The sequence below is a fragment of the Henckelia pumila genome, chromosome 3 (genome assembly GCF_033568475.1).
Source record: "Henckelia pumila isolate YLH828 chromosome 3, ASM3356847v2, whole genome shotgun sequence".
Taxonomy (NCBI): domain Eukaryota; kingdom Viridiplantae; phylum Streptophyta; class Magnoliopsida; order Lamiales; family Gesneriaceae; genus Henckelia; species Henckelia pumila.
In genome coordinates, this window is record NC_133122.1 from 82228518 (window position 1) to 82253240 (window position 24723).

A 24723-nucleotide genomic window follows, 5' to 3' on the forward strand; every position below is an offset into this window, starting at 1 on the left:
CTTCAAACGGGCCCTCACATCAGCAGTGAAATACTTTTCAAAGAAAAGTCTCCTAAACTCAGCTCAAGGCAGGGTAGCCGTGTCTACTTTCTTCTCCACTCCCTCCCACCAGAGGGCAGCATCATGCTGGAGGTGAAAGACAGCACAACGGACTCGATCCGAATCTCCCAACTGCATATAGCGGAAGATCACCTCAAGCGAACGGATCCATCCCTCCGATACCAGTGGATCAGTGGTGCCAGCAAATTCCTTCGGATTCATCTTCCTGAACTGCTCATAAACAGTCCCAAGTCCAGCCCTCGGAGCGTCCACGTGTCGCTCTAGGATACGGGCTAAACCTGCTAGCACCTGTGTCCCGACATCCCCAGCTGGTAGAGGTGGCGGAGGAGGAGGTGGCGACGGTGGAGGAGGCGGTGGCTGCAGCGCACGTCCATGACGAATGACCATCTGTAAGCAAGTTCAAATTCCCACATTCAAATTTCATGCCTTAGAAAAAGATTTTCTTTAAACTTTTGCAAGCTCGAAAATTAAAAGGATAAGCGGAAATGAACTTAAACAAATAGAAATAATTGCACTTAAATCTTACAGACTTTGAGGCGAGATCCCTTTGAGTTTCGGTAACCGGTAGTAGGCACAGACCCAACCAAGACCGAGGCTCTGACACCAACTGAAACGACTAGCTACTACTACTCAAATAAATAAAAGAAAATAATACATGGATTTTCAAAATAATTAAAATTTGCTAAAAAATTTTTGGCATGACCCGTTTGTTTATAGAACCAACCACCAACACAGACAGCAGTTCAAAATATTCTAAATAAAGTCTCCCAAACATTCAACAAGTACCAAAAACAAGTAACATGATAGTTGGGTGCCACACCGGGCAACCAAACGTAAAAGCGATACAAGACAAATGTTCCTAAGCAGGGAAACACATCCTGCTACCAAATAAAACGAGAAAGTAGGAATGTAAATTTATTACAGACTCTCAAACTGAAATGACACATCGGAAAATAAATGGATCCACGGACACAGGCCTGCGCCTCCGGGAACCTCACCCAGGGGATCCTGCCCCTCAGTCCACTGATACTCGTCCTCACCTGAAAGTAGAAAGAAGTGGGGTGAGTCTAAAAAACCCAGAAAGATCATGGAGGGGGGGGGGGGTAACGAGTACTACATAACTACAAGCACACACAGGTTTCAAAATAGTGCGTAATAAAATAACCATTAGTGCCCCTGAACTTTAAAGTAATGAACATGTATAAAGAATAAATGCATGAATATGACATGTGCAAGCTTAAGTCAAATAACTCAATGAATAGCATAAAATGTACTAAGAATGGTCATATGAATTTTGAATGAACTCCGATCCATGAATTGTGACTTTGTGATTGCGATCATGATCATGGCTACAGTGCACAATGCCGCAAGAAGGTCGAGATGAAACCCAACCCAATCTTGACCTAAATAGGTAAGGGAGACCAGAATAGCTCGGGCCCCACACGAACACATGCTAAGGTAAGGAAACCCATAATGATTTGGTAAGGGAGGCCAAAACATCTTTCAACCCTGCACGAACACATGAATATGTAGTCACAACCATCTCACTTCGTTCAAAAATATTTCTTTCCTTTATTGAATTTTAGACTTAGCATGCACATGTTGATGTAAAGTTTACGAAAATAATGACTCAATTAATCATGCGAAGGACTCGATGGTGAATGACTGGATATGGTGATTTAGGGAAGTACCAAGGGTGGGAGTCTAAACCATGGTTAAAGCACTTAGGTGAAAGGAGCGGTACACTCGACACATTAATAACTCACTCGATACTTGCCCAAAAGAGATTCGGCGTGAAACAACACTTTCCTACCCTCTTAAGTTAATTTCAGCCCCATACCCTTAACCCGAGTCTTTTTCTATACTTGACTTAAAAGCTCAAACCCAAACAGAAATCTGTTTGCCAAAAATTTTGCCCCTCTATTGTCTCAAGGCTTAGAACTTAGTGAAAACTCATCCAAATTGAATTTCTCTAGAAACTTGATTTCCATAACTCCCTAAAGCGTCGATCAGCCCCGAGCCCTTCTTCGAGTTCAGCCTCTAACCCTGTTACAAACCCACATTTCTGGGCAGCAAGGGCTCCCTCAGAAATCTGCTCAACAACCCTTTCTCAAGTTCAACCCAATGCCTAACGAATCGTCCCTCAGACCTAAAACCACTATCCTATCATCAAAGCCAACATCTAAACTCATCCAACAACCCCTTAACAGTCGCCAACACCCCTTGCTAAAGCTCATTCCCGGACAACCCAAAACAGCACTTAGTTGCTGCCAAAATTTCGAACTGCCCCTAACCCAATCTCAAAACACATCCGACTCATTTTATTACTATCACGTGAACTACATATCACCCGTGGTATCTCCTAATTCACCACACCAATCAACACCATCAATCACACGACAGAAAATGAACAAGGAAGCCAAAATTTTTTGGAAATTTATTGGAATTGATTTAACATGTTTACGATTGCATATCAAGGCCTCAAAATTGATTTAACTACACATATGATCATCATCAACCATTTACAAACAACATCATAAGCAGAAACCACAGGCCGAGAAGAGGAAATCCAACACAGGGCACGCATAAATTTTGGAAAAAAAAAATCTAAAATGAGTGGGGGGGTGGGGGGGAAACGCATCAACTATCACCTAAATGCATACACAATAATCGTATATTAAATGCAAGGAATGAACCACAATCTTTCCTAAACTAAATCAAGCAAGAATCGAAATTCTCGTACAAGAAGTGAAGCTGCGGCGTGAGTGAGGTGAGGGGGAAAACAGGAGAGAATCGTAGGACCCAAGCTCAAACCACCATTCTAGCTAGCCAAGGAACGATTTCGTGGAGGAAAACGAAGCTTGAAAATTTCTTTGTGAAGAATCGAAGGTGCCGAGCTCACCTTGAAGAACAAGGGAAAATCATGTTGTTCTGTGTGTGTGTGTGTGTGTGCGGAAATGGGGTGCATGTGTTTAGGTGTTAGTGTGTGTGTGTGTGTTTTAAAAGTTAGGGTTAAACCCAAACCTAGGTGAAAAATACCAATTAAAATTTAAAATTCTAAACTAAGGTGATAACTTACATCCTAAATTAGTTCGCACTAAAATACACACTAGGATTTCCCAAATCAAAATAAAAGATCTAATTCGATAGCCCGGAAATTAAAATACTAATCCTCGCAGAGATTTAAAATAAATGGCTCAGGAGCACGGAAAAATTAAATTTAAAAGCGACTGTCACCGAAAATTGAAAATAATTAAATAATATAAAATTTAAAACTGATTTAAGCAATTAAATACCGAAAATTAAAAATTATAAATATTAAAACAGGTTTAAGCATAAAACTCAAATTATGGAAATTCTAGGCGTCACACATTTATTCTCAAGCTTTCAGAATCCCGGTTTTGAACGATCCGTGCTGTAGAAATTTAATCCGAAGGTAGATTCGCAATCACGGCTTCGAGGGCTTCGTTTTATCGTAAGTATTTCTTTGATCGGTTATACTTCATTTTCCGTATGTCGATAAAATTTGATTTCGATTGGATATATCGTTCTTGAGCTAGCATAGATCGTGTTTTTGAAGACGGATCGGAAAATGTATGATGTTCGGAATTTTTATGAATTTTTTAAGCATAATTCGAAAATGGGGTGTTGAGATTTGGTTGATATTGAGTTTTTGTTGATGAATTGTTATTGATATGAGTTGGTTGGGATAGATTTATTGTTGTTGTGGTTTTTCGGTTGTTCGTTATACGTCGTTATGCCGCCGATTCGAGTTTTGGATATCATTTGGTTTGGTTGTTTGAGCCGTGTCTTCGATTGAGTTGTATATTGATTTCGAGACTATATTAATTCATTACAGATTGGTTTGAAGGTCGTAGAGCTCGGAGTTTCAGAATTCGAATCGATATAGAGTTTAAGCCGATATTGGGTTGATTTCTCTTTTGAAGATTGGTTTGAATTCGAATGAGTTTTGGTATGAGATTATCATTTGTTTATCCAGGTTGGAGCACCTTTGAATTGAGAAAATATATAAGTCGACATCGAATCGAATAGGGTAGAATACTCGAATCCGACTAATTTTCGAGTTCCCTGGAATCACATACTTGTCTGTTTATTTGAATTACTTGATTTACATGTTTGAATGTATTTTGATTTCACTTACACTCATATTGAGCCAACAATTTGATTTCATTTTGAATTAGACGTTTTGGGGATTATATTCGAGTGGCCTTGGTTGTCGAGTTCTTCCATGAGCCCGAATACTCGTTATAGTTGCTCCAGATCAGTCTAGAGGATTGGGATATATGCATCTTTCATCTCGAATAGAAGAGTCGGTGAGTAGTTCAAGTATCTCATCCTCGGGATCCCAACCGAAGAACCGAGATTACCTTTGATTATCCGATTAGATAATCCCAATTTTTAAGACATGCATTTCATTCCATTTCATATTTGGAATATGTTGAAGTTATATCTTTTTTTATATAATTACTTGATATTGCATGTTTGTTGCTTTAATTTTACTGGGTATATAATTCTCATCGGATTTATCCGGCTGTTGATTTGTTTTTGTATGTGTACTTGGCAACAAGTGGGGCATGATCGAGTTAGAGGCAGTATGGCTTGATCAAGTTGAATGTTAGAAGTGAGGACTTGGTTTTAGAAGTCGAACTTGTTTGTGTTTAGTTATGTAAAACCTAGAACCGATGCATGTTCTACGCTTTTGAGTATTCGAATAACTTCAGACGTATCATGTATTGTATTTTGCGAGTTGATTATGTTATTTCATGTTGAAATGGAGATTTTGGATTTGTGATTGAGGTTCCTTTTCATGCTTCCTTAACTTATTTTTACTGGTTTTATCAGGGCACGAACCCCGTGCCTACATCCGTGTAGGGGTCCGTGTACCCTCGCATTGTTGATTTTGAATATTTTGTTCATGCACGAACCACGGACATGCCTCCGTGCATGGGTTCGTGTGAACATATGATCGAGACAGTAAGTTGGGCTTTTTAAAATGCTAGGCATGGACCCGAGCACAGAGGGTGCACGAGGTCCGTGCAGAAAACATAGAATTGGACTTTTAGTGTATTTTTATGCACGAACCTTGACCCGAAGGTGGCACGAGGTCCGTGTACCCTACAGATTAATGCACGAATCCGTTCTCGGAGGTGTGCACGGGGTCCGGGCATGTTCTTTTTTTAAAAAAAAACAATTCTTACTTATGTATTGATTCTCTATTATCGATTGATTGATTTAATCTTGATTAGATAATTAGAACCAAGGTTCTCACATTATAAATCTAAGAGATCATACGATTTCATGGTGTCCCACTGAGCATAGTCAGCGAAAAATATCCGAGGTTCACCTCACAATTTTGGGGTAGCTTTCAGCGAGAATTGAGCACTACTTTAAGTTTGAGTACTGCATATCATCCAGAGACTGACAGTCAGTCCGAGAGGACTATTAGGACATTAGAGGATATACTGAGGACTTCAGTGCTGAATTTTTGGTTTTCCTGGAAGGATCAATTCGGATGATAGAGTTCGCGTAGAACAATAACTATCACCGTAGTATTGGCATGGCACGATTTGAGGCTTTAAATGGTAGTCATTGTCGGACACCCTTATTTTTGGATGAAGTATGGGAACGACGGGTCAAAGGGATAGAGTTGATCGAGCAGATCATGGGACAAGGTTGAGTTAATTAAGAAAAAGATCAGGACCGCGCAAGATAGACATGCTAGTTATGCCAAAACCAAGCGCAAACCATTGCATTTCGAGACGGGAGAACATAATTTCTTGCGAGTGTCACCTTTACGGAAGGTGATGAGATTCGATTTGAAGGGCAATTTAGCGTCTAGATTTATTGGTCCGTTTGAGATAATAGAGAAGGTTGGAGATGTGGCTTACCAATTGCATTACCATAGTATCTCTCTGGTATTCACAATGTGTTACACGTATCGTTGCTTTGCCAGTATATTGCAAATGAATCGCACATTTTGAATCCGACGGAGGTTCAGCTAGAACACAATTTGTCCGCTCAGGATTCTTGAAATGAAAGACAAAGTTCTTCGGAATAAATTCATTCCTCTAGTCATGTTTTGGTGGCAATGCCGAGGAACTGAAGAGGCAAATTAAGAGTTAGAGATTCGTATGCATTTGAAACACTCAGAGTTGTTTTGATTGTAATTTATTTGTGAATTCAGTGAATTTGTAACTAATTGTATTGAGAACTTGTTTTCAGTGTTGTTTTGTTCTGATTATCATAGTTTGGATTTCGTGGAAGAAATCTCCTAATTTGGGGATAATGTAGTATCCCGACTCCTAATTATGTTAATCAACTTCTTAAACATGATTAAAGGTTCCTAAGTAAGTTTAAGGAGTTGAAATACGGATGCAAGGTGATCGAAAATGGTTCCAAGGGCTTCAAATTAGTGGACAGTTTGGAAGATTAGTTCGAAGCACCGAACCAGTTCAGAAGAAGCTTTGCACTTTAGAGGTAAAGGGTGAGTTCGTAAGCTCCGAACTCAGGATCAGAAGCTCCGATCGCCTTCGTATAAGAAAGTATGAACTTTATGATTGGTGAATTGACTTGACATATATCTAAAGCATCGGTATCAGTGTGTTGTCCAATCAGGGGCACACATTCAGTGGATAGAGATCGGAAGCTCCGATAGAGAGATTTGAAGCTCCGAAGTCTGATTGGAAGGTGCGATCGATGGATTGTCAAGTTCGATATTTTGGGTTTGTTTTTACAGAACAATATTGATTTTGATGATAACAAAACTTGTTATTATGTTTCTAACATATTTACTTAAGTGTTTAGTTGGTAGATCACATTTTGGAAGTTTCGAGATGATGAACTCGAATTCAACCAAACCAAGTTTCTGGCGTAGATTATTGTTTCGAGCATAACTTATAGCTCAATGATTCAAATGACCAGCCACCAAAACCGTTGAGCATCCAACTCAGATATATACAAGTCATATTTCATACCATTCGGACCAATTCGTATGTTAGCTAGGTCAAACTGCTGCCTCAACATTGAACTGGACGAATGAGATGACAACAAGTTGTTTGACAGACCAGCTCTGGTATTTTGGTAATATCTTGTAGCTTGGTTATCCAAATGAAATGATTCAGTATGTGTTGGAAATCTAAGAACATTATCTACAAATCATCTTCAGAAGTCGAGATTTGAATATTAGCATAAAGAACTGATAAATGGAATTGAAATATCTAGGTCTGCACTGAGCTAGACTTGTTGGGCTAACCAGTTGAAGCAAGACTAGTTGAGTGAGATCAGTTGAAGAACCAGCTCATATAATCAGTTCTAATACAACATTGGAAGATCAAACAACAGCCCATAAATACAACATTGAGAAGATCAAATAATTGCTCATAAATACAACATTGAGAAGATCAAATAATTGCTCATAAATACAACATTGAAAAGGACAAATAATTAATTTCAATGAGGATGAAATGCATGGGCATTCTATATAAAAAAATATGAGCTGAAATGAGAACACATACATCATATGGGGCGTCCAAAACAGATTAGTTAGCTTTTTGAGAGCTTTCCATTTGTGTGGAGAACAAAAAACTAAATATACTTGAGCTTTCACAGTCAAGTTCTTCATATCCCAACTCACTCACACACATATGAGAGATGATTTGTAAAAATTATTTGAGTGAGAGTATTCACACAAAGACATTAAAAAATGTGTTTGTAGTCTTGACATAAAAGATGTTAAACATTATGCGGGTTGTGAGGTTGAGTCCTACAATCGAGAGTGCTAGGAGTTCAGACTTAGGCGATGGGATAATTCCTATGATTGGAGTGGGTTGTATAAACCAAAGTCTTCTAGTGGATCCTTCAAAGGGGAAGAAGGGGTGACGTGGGAGTTTTATCTCCGAACATCCATGAACAAATTCGTGCCTATTTTATTTATCGCATTTACTTACTTTTGCTACTATTTTTTGATTGCATTGTTTTCAAATGATTTACAAAATGCTTAATCTATTTTTACGAAGGATTATTTTGAGTGTCTTCCACTTGGTTTGGAAATCAAACTCAATTTAATTCGTCGGTGTTTAATATTTCAAGAACGAGCTATTGTAACTCAAAGAATCTTCCCCAAATCAATCCTAACACAATCGTTGCCTATAAATAGGTGGCTCGAGGCAGCCGTTTCCTCACACTTTCCTCACTTTTCTCTCTCGACTTCTAACTAAATTCTAGCAGTTTTAGGCGTTGGTTCGAAGGCTGAACTATAGCAAAGCGCTACCAGGGATCTTAGCGAAGTTGTGCCTAGGTTTTGATGACATTGCATCAAAAGGATAACGATGGACGTACGTATAAGTATAAACTCTGATTATCATATGTGAGTATCTATTACTCTAGTTAAGACTTTTAGTAGAGAATAAGTGATATAATGATTATGTGCTTATAGGATTGGACTAGATAGCTAGTTGTGCTAGGTTGCTTGAGTTGCTTAATAGAGGTACAGATGTACTATCCAAAATATCCTGATTGAGTATATATGTTATATGTTTGCATGGTTTTTATGACATGATTTATGTGCATTTATTATGCCACGTTTATTACTGCTACACACATTATCATGTTGAGTCTATAACTTGATATTACCAGTAAAGGGGTTGCTTAGCCCCGAGTGATTTGTGGATGGATTCCTTACTTTTGTCCACTTATTGTTATGGTATGGGAGTACTCCTCATGCGACGACTCACTGTGCTACATATCATGACAACTATTTTTTGAGCAAGAGTTTCTAGCATGATAGGTTTCCGGTACCCTTTCTTTTGTATTAGCATTCATGGGATGTGTATACTTATACTTTTGTACTGAGCATTGTTAGCTCATGTCTTCGGTTTTTGGTTTTGATATCTCATTCTATGGGGCAGGGCTTAGGTTGGACGGATCTGAAGGTAGAGGTCGTTGATCTGCAGCAAAGTCAAATTTGTACCGTACAAGGTTTCTATTAGTGGATTTTTAGTACTGTTATTCGATGGGGTTGTATAACATTTGGATACGCTTAATTTCAGTATCGGTTGTATTTAACCGAGGTTTTTAGTTGTATCATTTTTAGTTTCCGCTGGTTTTTACTGATTATTACTTTTAGATATTTATTGCATACTTAAGCTTTGATTAGTTAGTGATTTCAGAAATGGTCACTACAAACCTAAAAGCCTTAACTAAGTTAATAAATACTCCCTAATAATATTAGAGATCTAGGTTATATCTGCGGCCGTCGTCACCCCTTTGCTGTCGAAGGCCCTAACTCTTGGGCACAACTCCGCTGTGACTATAGAAGCACCTCACTACCGCCGGGACTTCGATGACTGACTATAAACACCCATGAAAACACCAATAGAGGGAAAGAACTTGTGAATTGGCAAGTGAATTAAATGTGAGCCTCGTGTGCCCTATTTATAGGAAATGTTCGGAATCTCCATCACTGCATGCATGCCACGTTCCGAACTGTCCAGTTCAGATGTCCAATTTGGAAGCTCCGATCTCTACTTCGGAAGCTCTAATCTCATGCATGTGTCAGCATGTCCAAATGTTGGCGACAAATCACTAGTACGCATGGACTACCTTCAGAAGCTCCGATCTCACGTTCAGAATGTCCGAACTCACATTTGCTTCGATCTCATCTGCTATGGTTCGGTGCTTCCGAATCCACTTCGGAAGTTCCGATCTCTTGGGTGGTTTCGAAATCCTGATTCCACATTTCTGATTCGATTAATTACCTGGTTAATTTAGATTGAAATCTCTTAATTATGTTCAACCATTTAAGGTCATAAAATGGGAAATGAGTTACTACAAAAATATTGTTTTTTTTCTACAGGTATTGTCGGAATCGACATATTTCAAGTATATAATGACATTCATTAAATTTTTGCACAAGATCACATACTATCAAACCAGGATACCGCGAGCAAGCTTGCAAGATGTTCCTCAAGTTTCAATTTTATTACAGATTGTTCAAGTAATTGACCTAAAATATTTGGAGTTATTAAATACTGACCATAAGTTCAAAAATTTTAAATACTAAAAATATTGTCTTGAGGCAACGAAAAGTTTTTACACACACGCTAGGGCAGGTGTAACATTATAACTGGAATGTTATTTCTGTCACTATAATATGAAATTAAAATGGATCATTAAAATGTGGTAGAAAACTTATTTAAAATGTCCCTTTCCATTTATTATTATGCAATTATTATAAGCAAGTGGAGAGCGTAGGATGGAAAAAGACTCGTTCTTAGCTTATGGACACAGATAGACCCCTACATCCAATTTCTCCCCGAGATTCAATCCGTAATAATTACATAAAGACTATTTATTTAATTAAATTAGTTTTTGAATTTATAAATATTATCGCATCTAAGACAAGACAACAATTCTCTTAATATGCGTGTGTGTATATATATATATATATATATATATATATATATATATATATATATATATATATATATGGGAAGTTTTTTGATCAGTAAGTTTACTACCTTTGGTTTTCGGTCCATTAATTTTTTCGATGTGGGGTTTGGTATACTAACTTTGCATTTTCAGTGTTTTTTGGTCCAACTGCATACGTGTTAGCTTCTGATTGGTCCACGTCATCATTTTAGACCAATCAAACGTTGACACGTATGCATTTGGACCAAAAAACACTGAAAATGCAAAGTTAATATATCAAAACCCACATTAGAAAAGTTAATGAACCAAAACCAAAACATGAAAAAGTTAATGGACCAAAAAAACTTATTTTCTCTATATATAATTAAATAATTTATGTAAGTAACATTTGTTTTATAAAAGTTTAAGTTTGGTTATGTGAAGTTCAAAAGAATTTTAAATTGTATAATTATTAATAAATATAATTTTTGATCAAATGACAAATATCCAATCTTATAATAGATGTCAGAATAATTGCTAGATTTTCAATTTCCGTTCGTTAAAAATTGTTAAAATTATTGAGAGAATAATTATTGGAAGACAAAAACTTGAGTTTTGATTTAGAGTTAATTAGAAAAAAAAAAAAAAAAAAACTCTCGATCATGAAATATATAAAAAAATTTCAGAAATTTTTTATAACATAAGAAAATCAACAGCTTATAAATTAGTAATATAAATCAACAGCTTATAAATTAGTAATATTACTATAATTAATTAATCCCTAGCATTGGATGCCTCATATATATGATTAAACTATTGAATAACGCAACAAATTAAAGTTGATATCGTTTATTTTTAATTGACTGTTGGTGTTTTGGGTAGGAAAAGTGTACATCTAACCTACCTACATTTGGACGGGAGAATTTTTTTTTAGCACATTATAATATTTTAATTTTAATTGTCCTATTTTTACAATTAGGTCTCCGATCTCTCTTATTATTCCCAATTTTCTGCATATAGTCTTTTTTCTTTTCTTTTTTTTTTTTTAATTTTTGCATATAGTTTTTTTCCCCTAATTTTCTGCATATAGTCTTTTATATATTGCTATTACGTAAAATAAATTTCACTTTCGTAGCACGAGGCAAGACAAAATATATAGTTAAATAATTGATCGCAATATATACTTTTGATATACTAATTGACGACACATCATTAATAAATATTGGAATACCTTCCATTTGGAATTACTTGTAAAAAAAAGGCATGAAAATCTCTATGTGAAAGTTAGTAGTGTTTAAAACCCTAAGAAATCAAAATGTGAATGAATATAGGCAACTTTCGATATTAGGAATCTATGGTGGAACAGTAGCAAAATTAACATTGTAAGATGAATAGATTTTTATTTTGGTAAATTTATTAGTTAAATTTCATTTCACTGTAATATATTTGCAATTTCTTTTTATTTTAGTTTTTTTTTTCGATAAACTGATCATACATGCAACATATGATATATATATGTATATATGTATATATATATATATATAAAGAAATGTTATTGTACTGAGAAAGAAATTAATTCCGAGATAAGCAAATTTATTAAATTAAGAACTAAAGTTGACTAATTAGGAGACGGAATTCCGTTTTATTCTAGTGTTTTAAAATCGTAAAGTTTAACTTTAAAATACTAATAAATAATAATTTTAAATAGGGATATCATGCTTTTTTAAATTTTTCCACGGATAACCGATATAATGTGCCTCATGTAAATAAATGAATCTGGGTCGCCGGGAATATTTTGTAGTTTCTGACTTCATGGAAGAGATGAAAAATTAAAATACAAAACATAAGTCGAGGAAAAGGTGGAATTTAGGTTGGCTCTACGTGCCATCACATGGCTTGTCCATTTTCTATTGTGGGTCATTTCGGTTCGATCAGTCTAATTGTAAGTATTATAATCCAATAAATATTTTTGTATATAATGTTAGTTATGTCATTTTCAGCTTTAATGCCAAAAATTGTATTGTCAAAAACATGATATTATGTGTGTGGTCTATATCCGGTGTCATTAAATCACCAACGTAGTATAGTAGTATATATTCTCTAACATATATAGTGTACCCAAGTGAAGTATAGAATATTAAAATTAAAAAAAAATAGTTATAAATTCATGATATTGTATAACCCATTGGGCAAATATTTTGAGTTTACAATCTAAATTAAATTAATGCTCTCATTGAGCGTCTTTGTAGCAAAAGACTCAACCTATAAAGAGGTTATATTATGAGTTTTAAAAAAAAGGCTATATATATTATGGGATAAATATCGATAATTGTGTCAAAAAAAAAGAGCATATTATAAATTGTATTAAGGTGCATCCTGAATAAAACACATGTTAGAGACTCAATTAAAGTGCATGAACTGTGCGCTAGATAACGAAAGATGTGGTTCAGTTTTAAGAACAAAGTTGTTAAATATAATGTGTTAAATTTTTTTTTTTCTAAAAAAATGGTTATGAAACAAGTTAATTTTTATACGAGGGTTATTGTAATTTTTTGCATTTTATACATGCATAAAACATTGTTCATCCAACAATTATAATATTTTTTAAGTTAAAAAAATAAGTATTATTATTACAATTATGTCTCAAATTCGAGACCTCATCTCAAACCTGGTACATTCGTGTCGATTTGAGAAAGAGAGAATAGTGTATACTACACTATGGTCCAATTAAAAAATAAACGTCTATTTTGCTACTTCACGCGAGCTAGCTAGCTGCTAGCTATGTTGACTAAAAACATAAATGTGATGGGAATTGATCAATTATTGATTAAAAGTTCAACAAGATTTGAGTACGCATTAAGCAAGCGTAAATAATAGTACTCCACATTTTAATTAAATAATTTTTTGGACAAGCATTTAAATTAACGGTAATGCTATATGTACATTGAGGATTAGACGGTACCCTTGAAATTACATAATTATGTATTTTAGAAAGATTTTTTTCAAATAAAGTACAGGGATTTTGAAAGATTTTTTCCAAATAACCATGTAATTTCAAGTGTACTGTGTAATCCAATGTCTATTCCTCAAAGTACATGTAGCATTATCCTTAAATTAAATATTTAACGTCATTGTCATCGGATAATTTTTTTAAAAAAGCTTAACTAGTATGAAATTTGTAAAAAATGCCTTTCAACATTAAAAAAAAATCATATATGTTGTATGAAGTAACAGCGTAACAACCACTAGAAGCCACTAACTTTCCCAATAATAAAAAAAAGACAATGATTACGCAATAGCTTAATGTATTTAATTAATTCATATATAATCATACATTCATTATTGTTACCAGGATTTACAATTCTTCAGCTCCATATATAGTAAAAGATAAAACCCAATTCATGAAAATTAAAGAAGTAAAATTTCATGGCAGCAATAAGATGGTCCCAATTCATGAAAATTATATATGGTATATCATAAATTTGCTTCAATTTTGTATTTCCTTTTTTTTTTTTTTTTGAAACTGTATTATAATTATATTGGCATCAATATTCAAACACTGACACTACAGCTCTGTTGAATTTGATACTTAACTGCGGCTCCGATGATAATTCCGTTGTTCTTGCTAGTGTTTCCGATGGGAATATTCGCCCGGCAAGTGACGTGAAGATGGTAACGGCCGGTGGTGAAAGTTCCGACCTTCCATTTAACACGGCCGTCGAGCTTGATGAGCATGGTGACGTCACCGTTATTGAGATCCATGGAGAGGCTGGGGCCGTTGTAGGGAGCGACGGGGACGTTGGTGCCGTAGATGAAGGGAGACCAGACGTTGACGTCCTTGTGGCCTTGGTAAACGGGGGGGATGGTGGTGAAGTAGGTGATCTGCTGGCTGTTGTAGGTGGCGTAGATGTACATCCTGTCGTAGTAAATGCCGATTCTTGAGTTGGGGTTGCGGGAGAAGACGGTGGCTTGGACGGTGGTGGAGATGATGTTTGGGGCGGAGACGTTGAGGCTGAAGATGGTGGCGTCTTGGAGGATGAATCGAGGTTTCTTGGGTTGGAGGACGGCCCACACGATGAGGATGGTGAGAAGGAGGATGAAGTTGATTACCAGTACGGTGGCGCAGCAGCGGCGGAGGAACCTCTTCCGCTTGTTCTTGTGGTGGCTGCACACTTTTTCTTCACCCATGGTTCCGGCGGCGGCGGCGGCGGCGTCGGTGGAGTTTGTAGGTAAGAAGTGGGGAGTAATATTGGAGATATGTGATTGAATCACAGCTTTTCCATTATTTAATATAGGCTTTACAAATGAGATGAGGCCGGTGGGAGGTGGGGATGGAACTAATGGTGACATTTTTGGAAAATATATATATATATAATTTTATTATTTTATTTTTGTCACACTAATTAATTGAGTAATTGGTAACTTTTTTGGTGTGTGTTTTTGTGCATGTCCGAGCTGATTATTTTTTTGATTCCATTAATTACCACGGTCCCTATTATTGCAATCTTTCTTCTTGGTTGAAAATATTTAAATTATACACCACCTTTTATATATATATATATGAATGATATGACTTTCATTTGGTATATATGCATGTACATTCACAATATTTGTTTATATGATATGCATCCATAGACCATATATGTTGATGAAACGTTAACATGGATTGTAGTAGTTCGACTACTAATTAAGTTAATCACGAATTGTCTAAACTTGATTATGGGTTACTAATTAAGAACTAGTTTGGAAACCAATGTTAAAGATCGGATGCACCAAGCAGTTCGGAAGCTCCGTTTTCTTTGTAGTCTGACAGGATATGAGTTTTGATTAATGATTTTACTTAAGAGAGCTCGGAAGGTGCGAACTGTACGTATCGACAACAGTGTGTTGTCCAATAAGGGACACGCATTCGGTAGTTGGCTTTTGGGAAATTTTAGGTGTCGGTTCAAAGGCCGGACGATTGCAAGGAGCTACTGGGATCGTAGCGAAGTTGTGCTTAGGTTTTGAGGTCATTGCATCAAAGAGCTAACGACGGATGCATGTATAAATCTAGACTCTGATTAGCTTCTGTGAGTAGCTATTAGTCTAGCTAAGACTTGTGGTAGACAATAAATGATATGATGATTTTCTACTTATATATAGCTTGGACTAGAGAGCGAGTGTTGCTAGATTGATTGAGTTGCTAAATAGAGGTACAAATAAAATATCTGGGATATCCTGGTTGATTATATATGCATGTTTTATGTTTGCATGGTTTGTATGATATGTTTTGTGTGCATTTATTATGCCACGGTTATTACTGCTACACGCATTATCATGTTGAACTTATAAATTAATTATGTTTTAATAATTCTAGCAAGAAGGATAATTATTATTTCTAACAGTTAAATTAGATTTTTAATATTAATTTTGTAGTAGACCGTATCCAGAATTAATGATTAATGAGTACTTAATTGTATGATCATGTTTAGATTAAGTAAAACATGATTAAGAAAATTCCCAAGGGATTAACGGAGTCCGAAAATGAATCCAGGACACTCGAAATGGTGGGAAAGGTTCGGGACGATCGGACGACCCGAACTCGGTTCAGAGGATCCGAACGTTTGGAGCCAAGGATCGGAGGCCCGAGGATTTCGGACGATCCGTTCATGTGCGTCCAGCTGTTCCAATATAATATGTCATCAGTGACGTCATGGAGGTGACTTCGGACGATTCGAAGTGTAGGATCGGACGGTCTAAAGTGCTGGCAGGGACACTTGTTACGCATGCAAGGATCGAACGGTCCGAAGTCAGGTTCGGACGGTCTGAACCCTCGCCTATATAAAGGGTCCGAGAGAGTCATTTGTTAGCTGCACCGAGTTCCTCTCCTTCGCCCGCGTGGCTCTATTTAGGGCTTTGGGTACTCTTATTTTAGAGAGTTGGAGTAAAGAATATATTTTAGCATAGTCAAACAGTGTTTGACATAGTAGCGGAGCAGTGCTCGTGTGGTTGTGCCGTGCTTGAGGCTGTGGATCTGCAGCAGGTATGTGCCCTAGTTGCGAGATACTTGCCATCAGCGGGCTGACAATGGACGCATGTATAGCTATAGTCTCCTTCAATTATTTAGGAGTATGCAATAGTTTAGTTAAGGCTTTTAGAGTTAATGAATGATGCATGGGTATTTGCATTGTAGAGTTGATGATAGACTTGGAACCTAGAGTTGGACTGCTAGGACTGCTTGTAGAAAGGTACGTAAGTACTGACTGAGATTGCCAGCGGATATGCATGCTTATATGTTGCATTTATGTGTTTGCATGTTATTATTGTTATGTGGCATGTACATATCATCTTGTGTCTGTACCTCTGTACATCTTTTGAGATGAGCCGGTTAGGGTTGCTCGGCCCTGTTGGACGTTTTGATATCGAGTACCCTTAGGTACTGACATCGAGAGGACTCCGTGGTCCGCGTCCGTTATTCGGGAGTGAGTGGTTGCACACAGTGGTTAGCTACCCCAATGTGACAAGATCATATCTCAGGCGCCAGTCTGAGCAGTTTGAATACAGTTATCCCAGATATGGATACCCTGTCATTTGCATGCATCATATTTGTATGTTTATCCGTATTTGCGTATTGAGCTTAGAGCTCACGTCCAGTCTTTTCTGTGTATCTAGACACCCCATTCAACGGGGCAGGTGTAGGTGCAGGATTGATCACCAGGAGCTTGGAGAAGCCAGTGACCTTGAAGACAGCAAGATTAGCTATAGGTTTTATTTAATATAATTCGATTGGGTTGTATAATAGAGTTTTTTTAGCCAGTTGTATTCTGCTGGTCCTTTTTATTTAAGTCTTCCGCAGCAATTTATTTAATGCATGCTTAATTATGCTCTTAACTCTGATTAGGTAGTGGATCCGGGATGGATCGCTACATTTATTGTATCAGAGCATGCATACAAGATAATTGGGAAATAGTACTGAGACATTGGATTATCCTTGTAGGACTGAGGAGACCTAACGAAAGAAGATTTGGTTCTTCATTGCCGAGGTTTGCGGCAGAAGTCGTTACTATAAGGAATGCAACAGTGATGAGAACACCAGTAGTAGCATATCGATAGATAGATTGACTGCTGTGTACGGTTCATCATTCGATGCATTGGGATGCTGATCGAAGAACATATGGATTCCAGCCGGGAAAGACTTGAAGAGAAAAACGAGTATATCGCGTCAGATACCTTTGAGAACTTTTTGGAACGAATGGTGTATAATAACCTATGTGGTTTCAGTCCGAAGAGATTCTCCACTCATAGTTGGAGAGACTGTCATAAAGACCTTCACCAGAAAATGCCTCGAGTGCTTAAGGCATGACAGGTTTTGGGCGTAATGTCACTAAACTCATGCAGAATATGGTTTTGCCAGTATGCTTATATCGATGCTTTCGGTAGGCACACGGGAAACTTCATGTTCAAAAGCATGAAATAGTTACAAGAAGAACGCTGATGGAAGATCGTGAGCAGAAGAGATCTACTGACATGCACTGACACAGAGCATACCTGGTTAGGGGCGCAGGCGCGCGGGCACGTGCTAGGATGCACGGGCGCGCCTCCCTGGCTGCTCCGGTGCTAGAAATTGCCAAAATCAAGAACATCAAGCCATACAATATTTCAAAACATAAACATGCGTTACAAACTTGATTCCTCAAATTAAAACATGAGTTCTGGAGTTCAACAACCAAACCAAAGTCGAGAACATGCAACAACAATATAACGATGAAGTTCGATAACTAAACATGTTCTAACATAAACTAGATTGACATGCTGGAATCGACTTCTAGACCAAGTCTCACTTCTACATCTTTCCCTTGAAGCTAACCTTGCCTCTTCTGACTTGTTCCTGACCCACCTGTTGCCAAGTACACATACAAAACAAAGCAACAGCCGGATAACCGGTGAGAATGATAATCCCTGTAAAAGCAACATATCAAGTAATACAACAATAAACATGATTTCAAAACAACAACGTAATCAATAACAATGAAACAAAATGCATGTCTTTAAACCGTGATATCAAATCTGATAAACGAGGGATTGCTGCTGTGCTTTTGGGATCCCGAGGATGAGATCACGTAACGACTCACCGACTCTCCCAATCGAGGTGGTGCCACGTATCCCACTCCCCTAGACTTTGAGCAACTATAATGAGTATGCTAGCACCAGGCGAAATGACTACGACCTAGGCTACTCAATCATAGTTCCCAAACGTCTAAACAAAAAGTGCGGTTCTGCCCGTTGAATCAACATAAGCTCAAGATGAATGCATAATAGAAACATAAAGCATAAGCCACATAGTCAAAAGCAAATTAAATCAACAAAACACAAGTTCCTCATGCTAGAACAAGTGTAGATGCAATATGTGATTTGAAAGGGGAAACTCGAGAACCAACTATCCCGAGTATGCTATCCCGCTACGATGACTGCTTTTACCTTTCAATGTCGTAGATCCAACTCCGGACAAGCTACAACAAAAGATTGTATCAACAACTATACAACCTAAACAACAAACAACGGTTCAAGGAAATCTCTTTACCGTTCTTCGTCCAACTCTCGACGAACAATGCTGCTATCACAGGGCTCGACAAATTCCAACGAATCTGTACGAAAACAAGAGTTGATCAACAACCACGATCACTCACAAGCCAATGCTTCAATCAATACAAAAATGGTTCGAAATCTCCAAAACTCAAACCGACGGCATAACGGCTATAAACTGGACAAACCGGAAATGCAGACAGCAGTTCAATACCGAAATAACCTCATATCAATGCCCAAAACAACAATAACAAAGCAAACCCATCAATCTCAAAATTCACATTTTCGAAAATGGCTTTTAAAAATCATAACAAATCCGAACGTCGCTCTAATTCAAAATCGACAGATAATAAACGATCAGAACTCTGTCTAGAACAACATACTCGAATCTCAAACGATTCTAACAACATCCATAAACTAGAATGTATCCGATCATAGGAAAACTTACGATATAACGGAGCTCTCGCTGCAGTGATCGCTAATCTGCCTTCAGAAATAATTTCCAACGGCCGGATCGAACTCGGATTAAAAATCCCAAAGCTTGAAAGAGGCGTTCCTAAGCTTTAATGGAGAGGAATCGAGTTGGAGAAGATAAGAGAGTGGTTGGACTAGTCAATGGAGTGTAGATAATATATTAAACTCAAAATTTGCACTTTAGTCCCTGAAATTTCCAAAATTTGCAAAAAGGACCCTGATCAAAATCAAGCCGGCTCTTGAACTCTACATTCTCCGATTAACTCAAATAAACTCATTTAAGATAAAAACGGGGCGTTACAATTCTCCCCCACTAAGAAGAGATTTCGTCCTCAAAATCAACAAGAACCACAATTCATAAGATAGAATAAAGAACTAAAGACAGTAAGAAGAACTCACGTCATCCGAATAACTCCAGAAATCGCTGTCTCATGTCAGATTCTGTCTCCCAAGTTGCTTCCTCAACTCCGTGATGGCTCCACTACACTTTCACCAACGAAATCAACTTGGTTCTGAGTTGTTTCTCCTTCCGATCAAGGATCTGAATCGGTCGCTCAAAGTAGCTCAGAGTCTCGTCTAACTCGGCTTCATCAGGATGAAGGATATGAGAAGGATCTGGATGATACTTTAGCATCATAGAGACGTGAAACACGTCGTGAATACCAGATAGAGATGGAGGAAGTGCAAGTCTGTAGGCAAGATCGCCTATCTTCTTGAGAATCTCGTACGGCCCGATGAATCTCGGAGATAACTTCCCTCTCTTACCGAATCTGACAGTGCCTCTGAAAGAAGAAATCTTAAGGAACACACGGTCTCCCTGCACGAAACTCAGAGGTCTACGTCTGACATTCGCATACTTTGCCTGTCTATCTTGAGCTGACTTCATTCTGGTCTGAATGATCTTAACCTGCTCTGCCATATCTCTAAGCATCTCCGGTCCCAAATCTAGTGACTCGGACAAATCATCCCAAAACAGCGGAGATCGGCACTTCTTGCCGTACAAAGCCTCAAAAGGCGCCATACCGATACTCGCTTGGAAGCTGTTGTTGTAAGAAAACTCGACAAGAGGCAAAGAATTCTGCCAACTAGTGCCAAATTCTAGCACTATAGCTCACAGCATATCCTCTAACGTCTGGATAGTCCGCTCTGACTGTACATCTGTCTGAGGGTGATAAGCTGTACTCAGATGCAATCGAGTACCAAGTGCCTCCTGAAAACTGTGCCAGAAGTGCGAAGTGAATCTAGGATCTCGGTCTGAAACAATCGACTTCGGCACACCATGCAACCTCACAACATTGCTAACATACAACTCAGCCATCTGGTCGTGACGATACATCATCCTGTACGGAATAAAACACGCAGACTTCGTCAATCGGTCGATCACTACCCAAATAGCATCGCATCCTCGAACTGATCGATGTAGCTTCGTGACAAAATCCATAGAAATGTGATCCCATTTGCATTCAGGAATAGATAGACTGTGCAATAGACCACCTGGTCGCTTCTGCTCTGCTTTCACTTGCTGACAGTTCAAACACCGAGATACAAACCTTGCAACGTCGCTCTTCATTCTCTTCCACCAGAACTGAATCTTCAAATCGTTGTACATCTTACAACCTCCAGGATGAACATTGAACCGACTGCAATGAGCCTCTCGGAGAATACACTGTCTCAACTCCGAAATATCAGGCACAACAATACGGTTATTCACAAAAAAAATATCATCTCTAACCTGGAATTCAGACTGATGTCCCGATCTGACTTTCTCTACTGAAATCTGAATGCTCGGCTCAGACTTCTGTGCTTCTCTAATCGCAACAAACAACTCCGGCACGGCTTGAATAGCAAACACTCTGATAGTCTCCCTATCTGTTTCAAACTCTAAACCAGAAGTGCAACAATCATCGATCAACTGAGAAATACCGATAGTAGAAAGAGATAAAGAACATAGCTTTCGGCTCAAGGCATCTGCAACTGCATTCGACTTTTCCGGATAATACTTGATTCGCAATCGAAATCCTTCAACAGATCTAACCATATTCTCTGCCTCATATTCAGCTCTGCCTATGAAAACAAGTACTTAAGACTCTTATGATCAGAAAAGATCTCGAAAGACTAACAAAAAAGATAGTGACGCCAGATCTTCAGAGAAAATACAATCGCAGCTAGTTCAAGATCATGAACCGGATAACGAGTCTCGTGCGGTTTCAGCTGCCTCGATGCATACGCTATCACATGCTTATGCTGCATGAGAACACAACCCAAACCTCGGTTAGAAGCATCACAATAGACTGTGAAACCTCCAGTACCCTTCGGAATAGAAAGAATCGGAGCACTGGTTAGTCTCCTCTTCAGATCAACAAAGCTAGCCTCACAATCTGATGTCCAGACAAAAGGCGCATTCTTCTGAGTCATCTGGGTAATTGGCTTGGCAATGGACAAGAAACCCTCGATGAATCGGCGATAATAACCAGCTAAACCCATGAAGCTTCGGATCTCAGGTACTGATGTCGGTCTAGGCCAATTCATAACCGCTTCGATCTTGCTGGGATCGACAGAAATACCATCTCCTGAAATAATGTGACCGAGAAAGACAACTCGATCCAACGAGAATTCACATTTAGACAACTTGGCAAACAACTGCTCAACTCGCAAAATCTGCAATACGGTCCTCAAGTGCTCTGCATTGTCAGTACGGTTCTTCGAGTAGATAAGAATATCATCAATAAAGATAATGACGAACTCATCTAAATAACGCTGAAAGATACGGTTCATCAAACCCATAAAAACCACTGGAGCATTACTCAAACCGAACGGCATGACTATAAACTCAAAATGACCATACCTCATTCTGAATGCGGTCTTAGGAACATATTCCTCTCGCACTCTCAGCTGGTGATAACCTGACCTCAGATCAATCTTAGAATAGACAGAAGAACCATGTAGCTGATCAAAGAGGTCATCTATTCTGGGTAAAGGATACATGTTCCTGACTGTAGCCTGATTCAGTTGACGGTAGTCAATACAGAGTCGCATAGAACCATCCTTCTTCAGAACAAACAAAATAGGAGCACCCCAAGGCGATACACTAGGTCTGATGTATTCCTTGGCAATCAAATCCTCAAGCTGCTCCTTCAACTCTCTCAGTTCAATAGGTTCCATACGATAAGGAGCTTTGGAAATAGGTTGAGTATCTGGCACCAAATCGATGCTGAATTCGATCTCTCGAATATGTGGCAATCCAGGAACATCTTCCGGGAACACATCGGCAAAATCTCTAACCACTGGTAAATCTACCAAAGCTGGGCTAGATTTCAGTACATCAACTGCATACACCAAAAATCCTTGTGCACCTCTCTGTAGCAAACGAATCATAGATAACACTGAAATCAAAGTAATTCTAGATCGAGAACCCTTACAAAAGAATTTCCCATCGTCTGCCATTTCGGGTCTGAACCTGACAACTTTCAGAAAACAATCGACGGTTGCCCTGTACTTGGTTAAAGCATCTATACCGACAATGCAATCAAAATCTGACAGTCCAAGTACAATACAGTCGAATTCTAACAAATTTCCTTCAAACACAGTTCACAGTTCCTGACTAATCTGATAAAAACAATTCCTCCACTCAAGGGTGAAGTAACAGCTACTACAGTAGGCAACAACTCGGTAGGAAAAGCATGCAATAACACAAATTTTTCAGAGATAAAGGAATGGGAAGCACCTGTATCTATCAACACATGAGCAGAATGATCGAAAATCGAACAGTTACCTGCTATAACATCGTCAGGTGCTGCTTGAGCCTGATCCTCTATCAGAGCAAAGACTCATGCTTGCTGTCTCGGAGGCTGGTTTGCACTAGTATTACCTCCCTGTCTGTTCTGCTGCTACTGAGGTTGGAAAGAGTGAACTGCAGAAGACTGCCTCTCAGGCTGAGCTGCAGGTCTAGACGAACTCCTACTCTGAGCTCTATCTCTGTTATGCTGAGGGCACACCTTAGAGAAGTGTCCCGGTTGCTGACAGGTGTTGCAGTTACCAAAGACTCCCACACACTGATCTGGTGAGTGTCTTCCTCCATACTTGCTGCAGTACAAGGATGATGATCCAGAACTCTGCCCTGAACCAAACTGTCGGGAACCACTGGAACTAGACGAACTGTTCCCCTGCCTTTTGAACTGTTTACCTCTTGCCTTGTACTGATCCTTTCTGTTTCCCCCACTGCTACCACCTTCATACCTCTGCTGCTGGTTCTGATGCTGAGGTGGCTGATTTTGATACTGAGATTGTTGGTTCTGATACTGCCTCTGCTGCTGAGGTGCCACCTGATTACCTCTTTGCCTCCACAAGCCTGCTTCTTCTCCCTTTGCATGATTCATGGCATCCGCAAAGTTGTTAGGCCTGTTGGTGTTCACCAACGTGAAGACATCGGGGTTCAAACCATTGCTAAACTGATCGGCCTTTGCTTCCTCATCTTCGGAAATTAGCGGTGCGAAATGCAACAGACTATCAAACTTGGCTACGTACTCTTCAATGTTCAGATTCCCTTGCCTCAGATTGGCAAACTCTGCTCCCTTATCTTTACGGTACGAGATAGGGAAAAACCGCTTATAGAATTAAGATTTAAAAAGAGTCCAAGTAACTTCCGTACCTCTACTCTCCATTGCTTTCTTTGTCATGATCCACCAGATCTTAGCAACCCCACGAAGCTGATGAATGACTAACCTGATTCGGCGGTCATCGGTGTAGTCAATGGAATCGAACAACTGATCAATATCATCCAACCATCTCTCACATTCAACTGGATTTTCTGAACCCATGAACAACGGCGGATTGAACGACTGAAACCTCTTCAGCAAGGTCTCCATAGGCGTCGCTGTAGCATCCATCTGATCAACTTCAGTGCTAGCTTGCTCAGTCGCAGGGATAACTGGCGGTGTGTTTCTGTTTATCACTCGACGAGGACCCATCTGATAATCAAAGGTTAGGACACGAGATATCTCAATCGCTACAATCAGTGCCCTTACAACCGCTTGGAATACCGGATACCAGTTGACAACAAAAACAGTTATATCACAAGTAGATCATGCTTTATAGATTAAACTCAAAACCATGTAATTCAATAATTCCAAACAACAAAGCATGCTCGCATGAAATTAATTACACAGTTAAATAATTCAAACACATGCGAGGAGCCAATAC

At 38.5% G+C, this 24723-nt stretch overlaps 1 protein-coding gene across 1 annotated transcript; it reads right to left on the minus strand.

Moving 5' to 3' along the window:
- Window positions 1–13776: 13776 nt before the first annotated feature.
- On the minus strand, window positions 13777–14807 carry LOC140891366 (NDR1/HIN1-like protein 1). Its single transcript, XM_073299826.1, has one exon. The coding sequence runs from the start codon at window positions 14674–14676 to the stop codon at window positions 14041–14043; it is 636 nt and encodes a 211-aa protein (XP_073155927.1). The 5' UTR covers window positions 14677–14807; the 3' UTR covers window positions 13777–14040.
- Between the last annotated feature and the right edge of the window lie 9916 nt (window positions 14808–24723).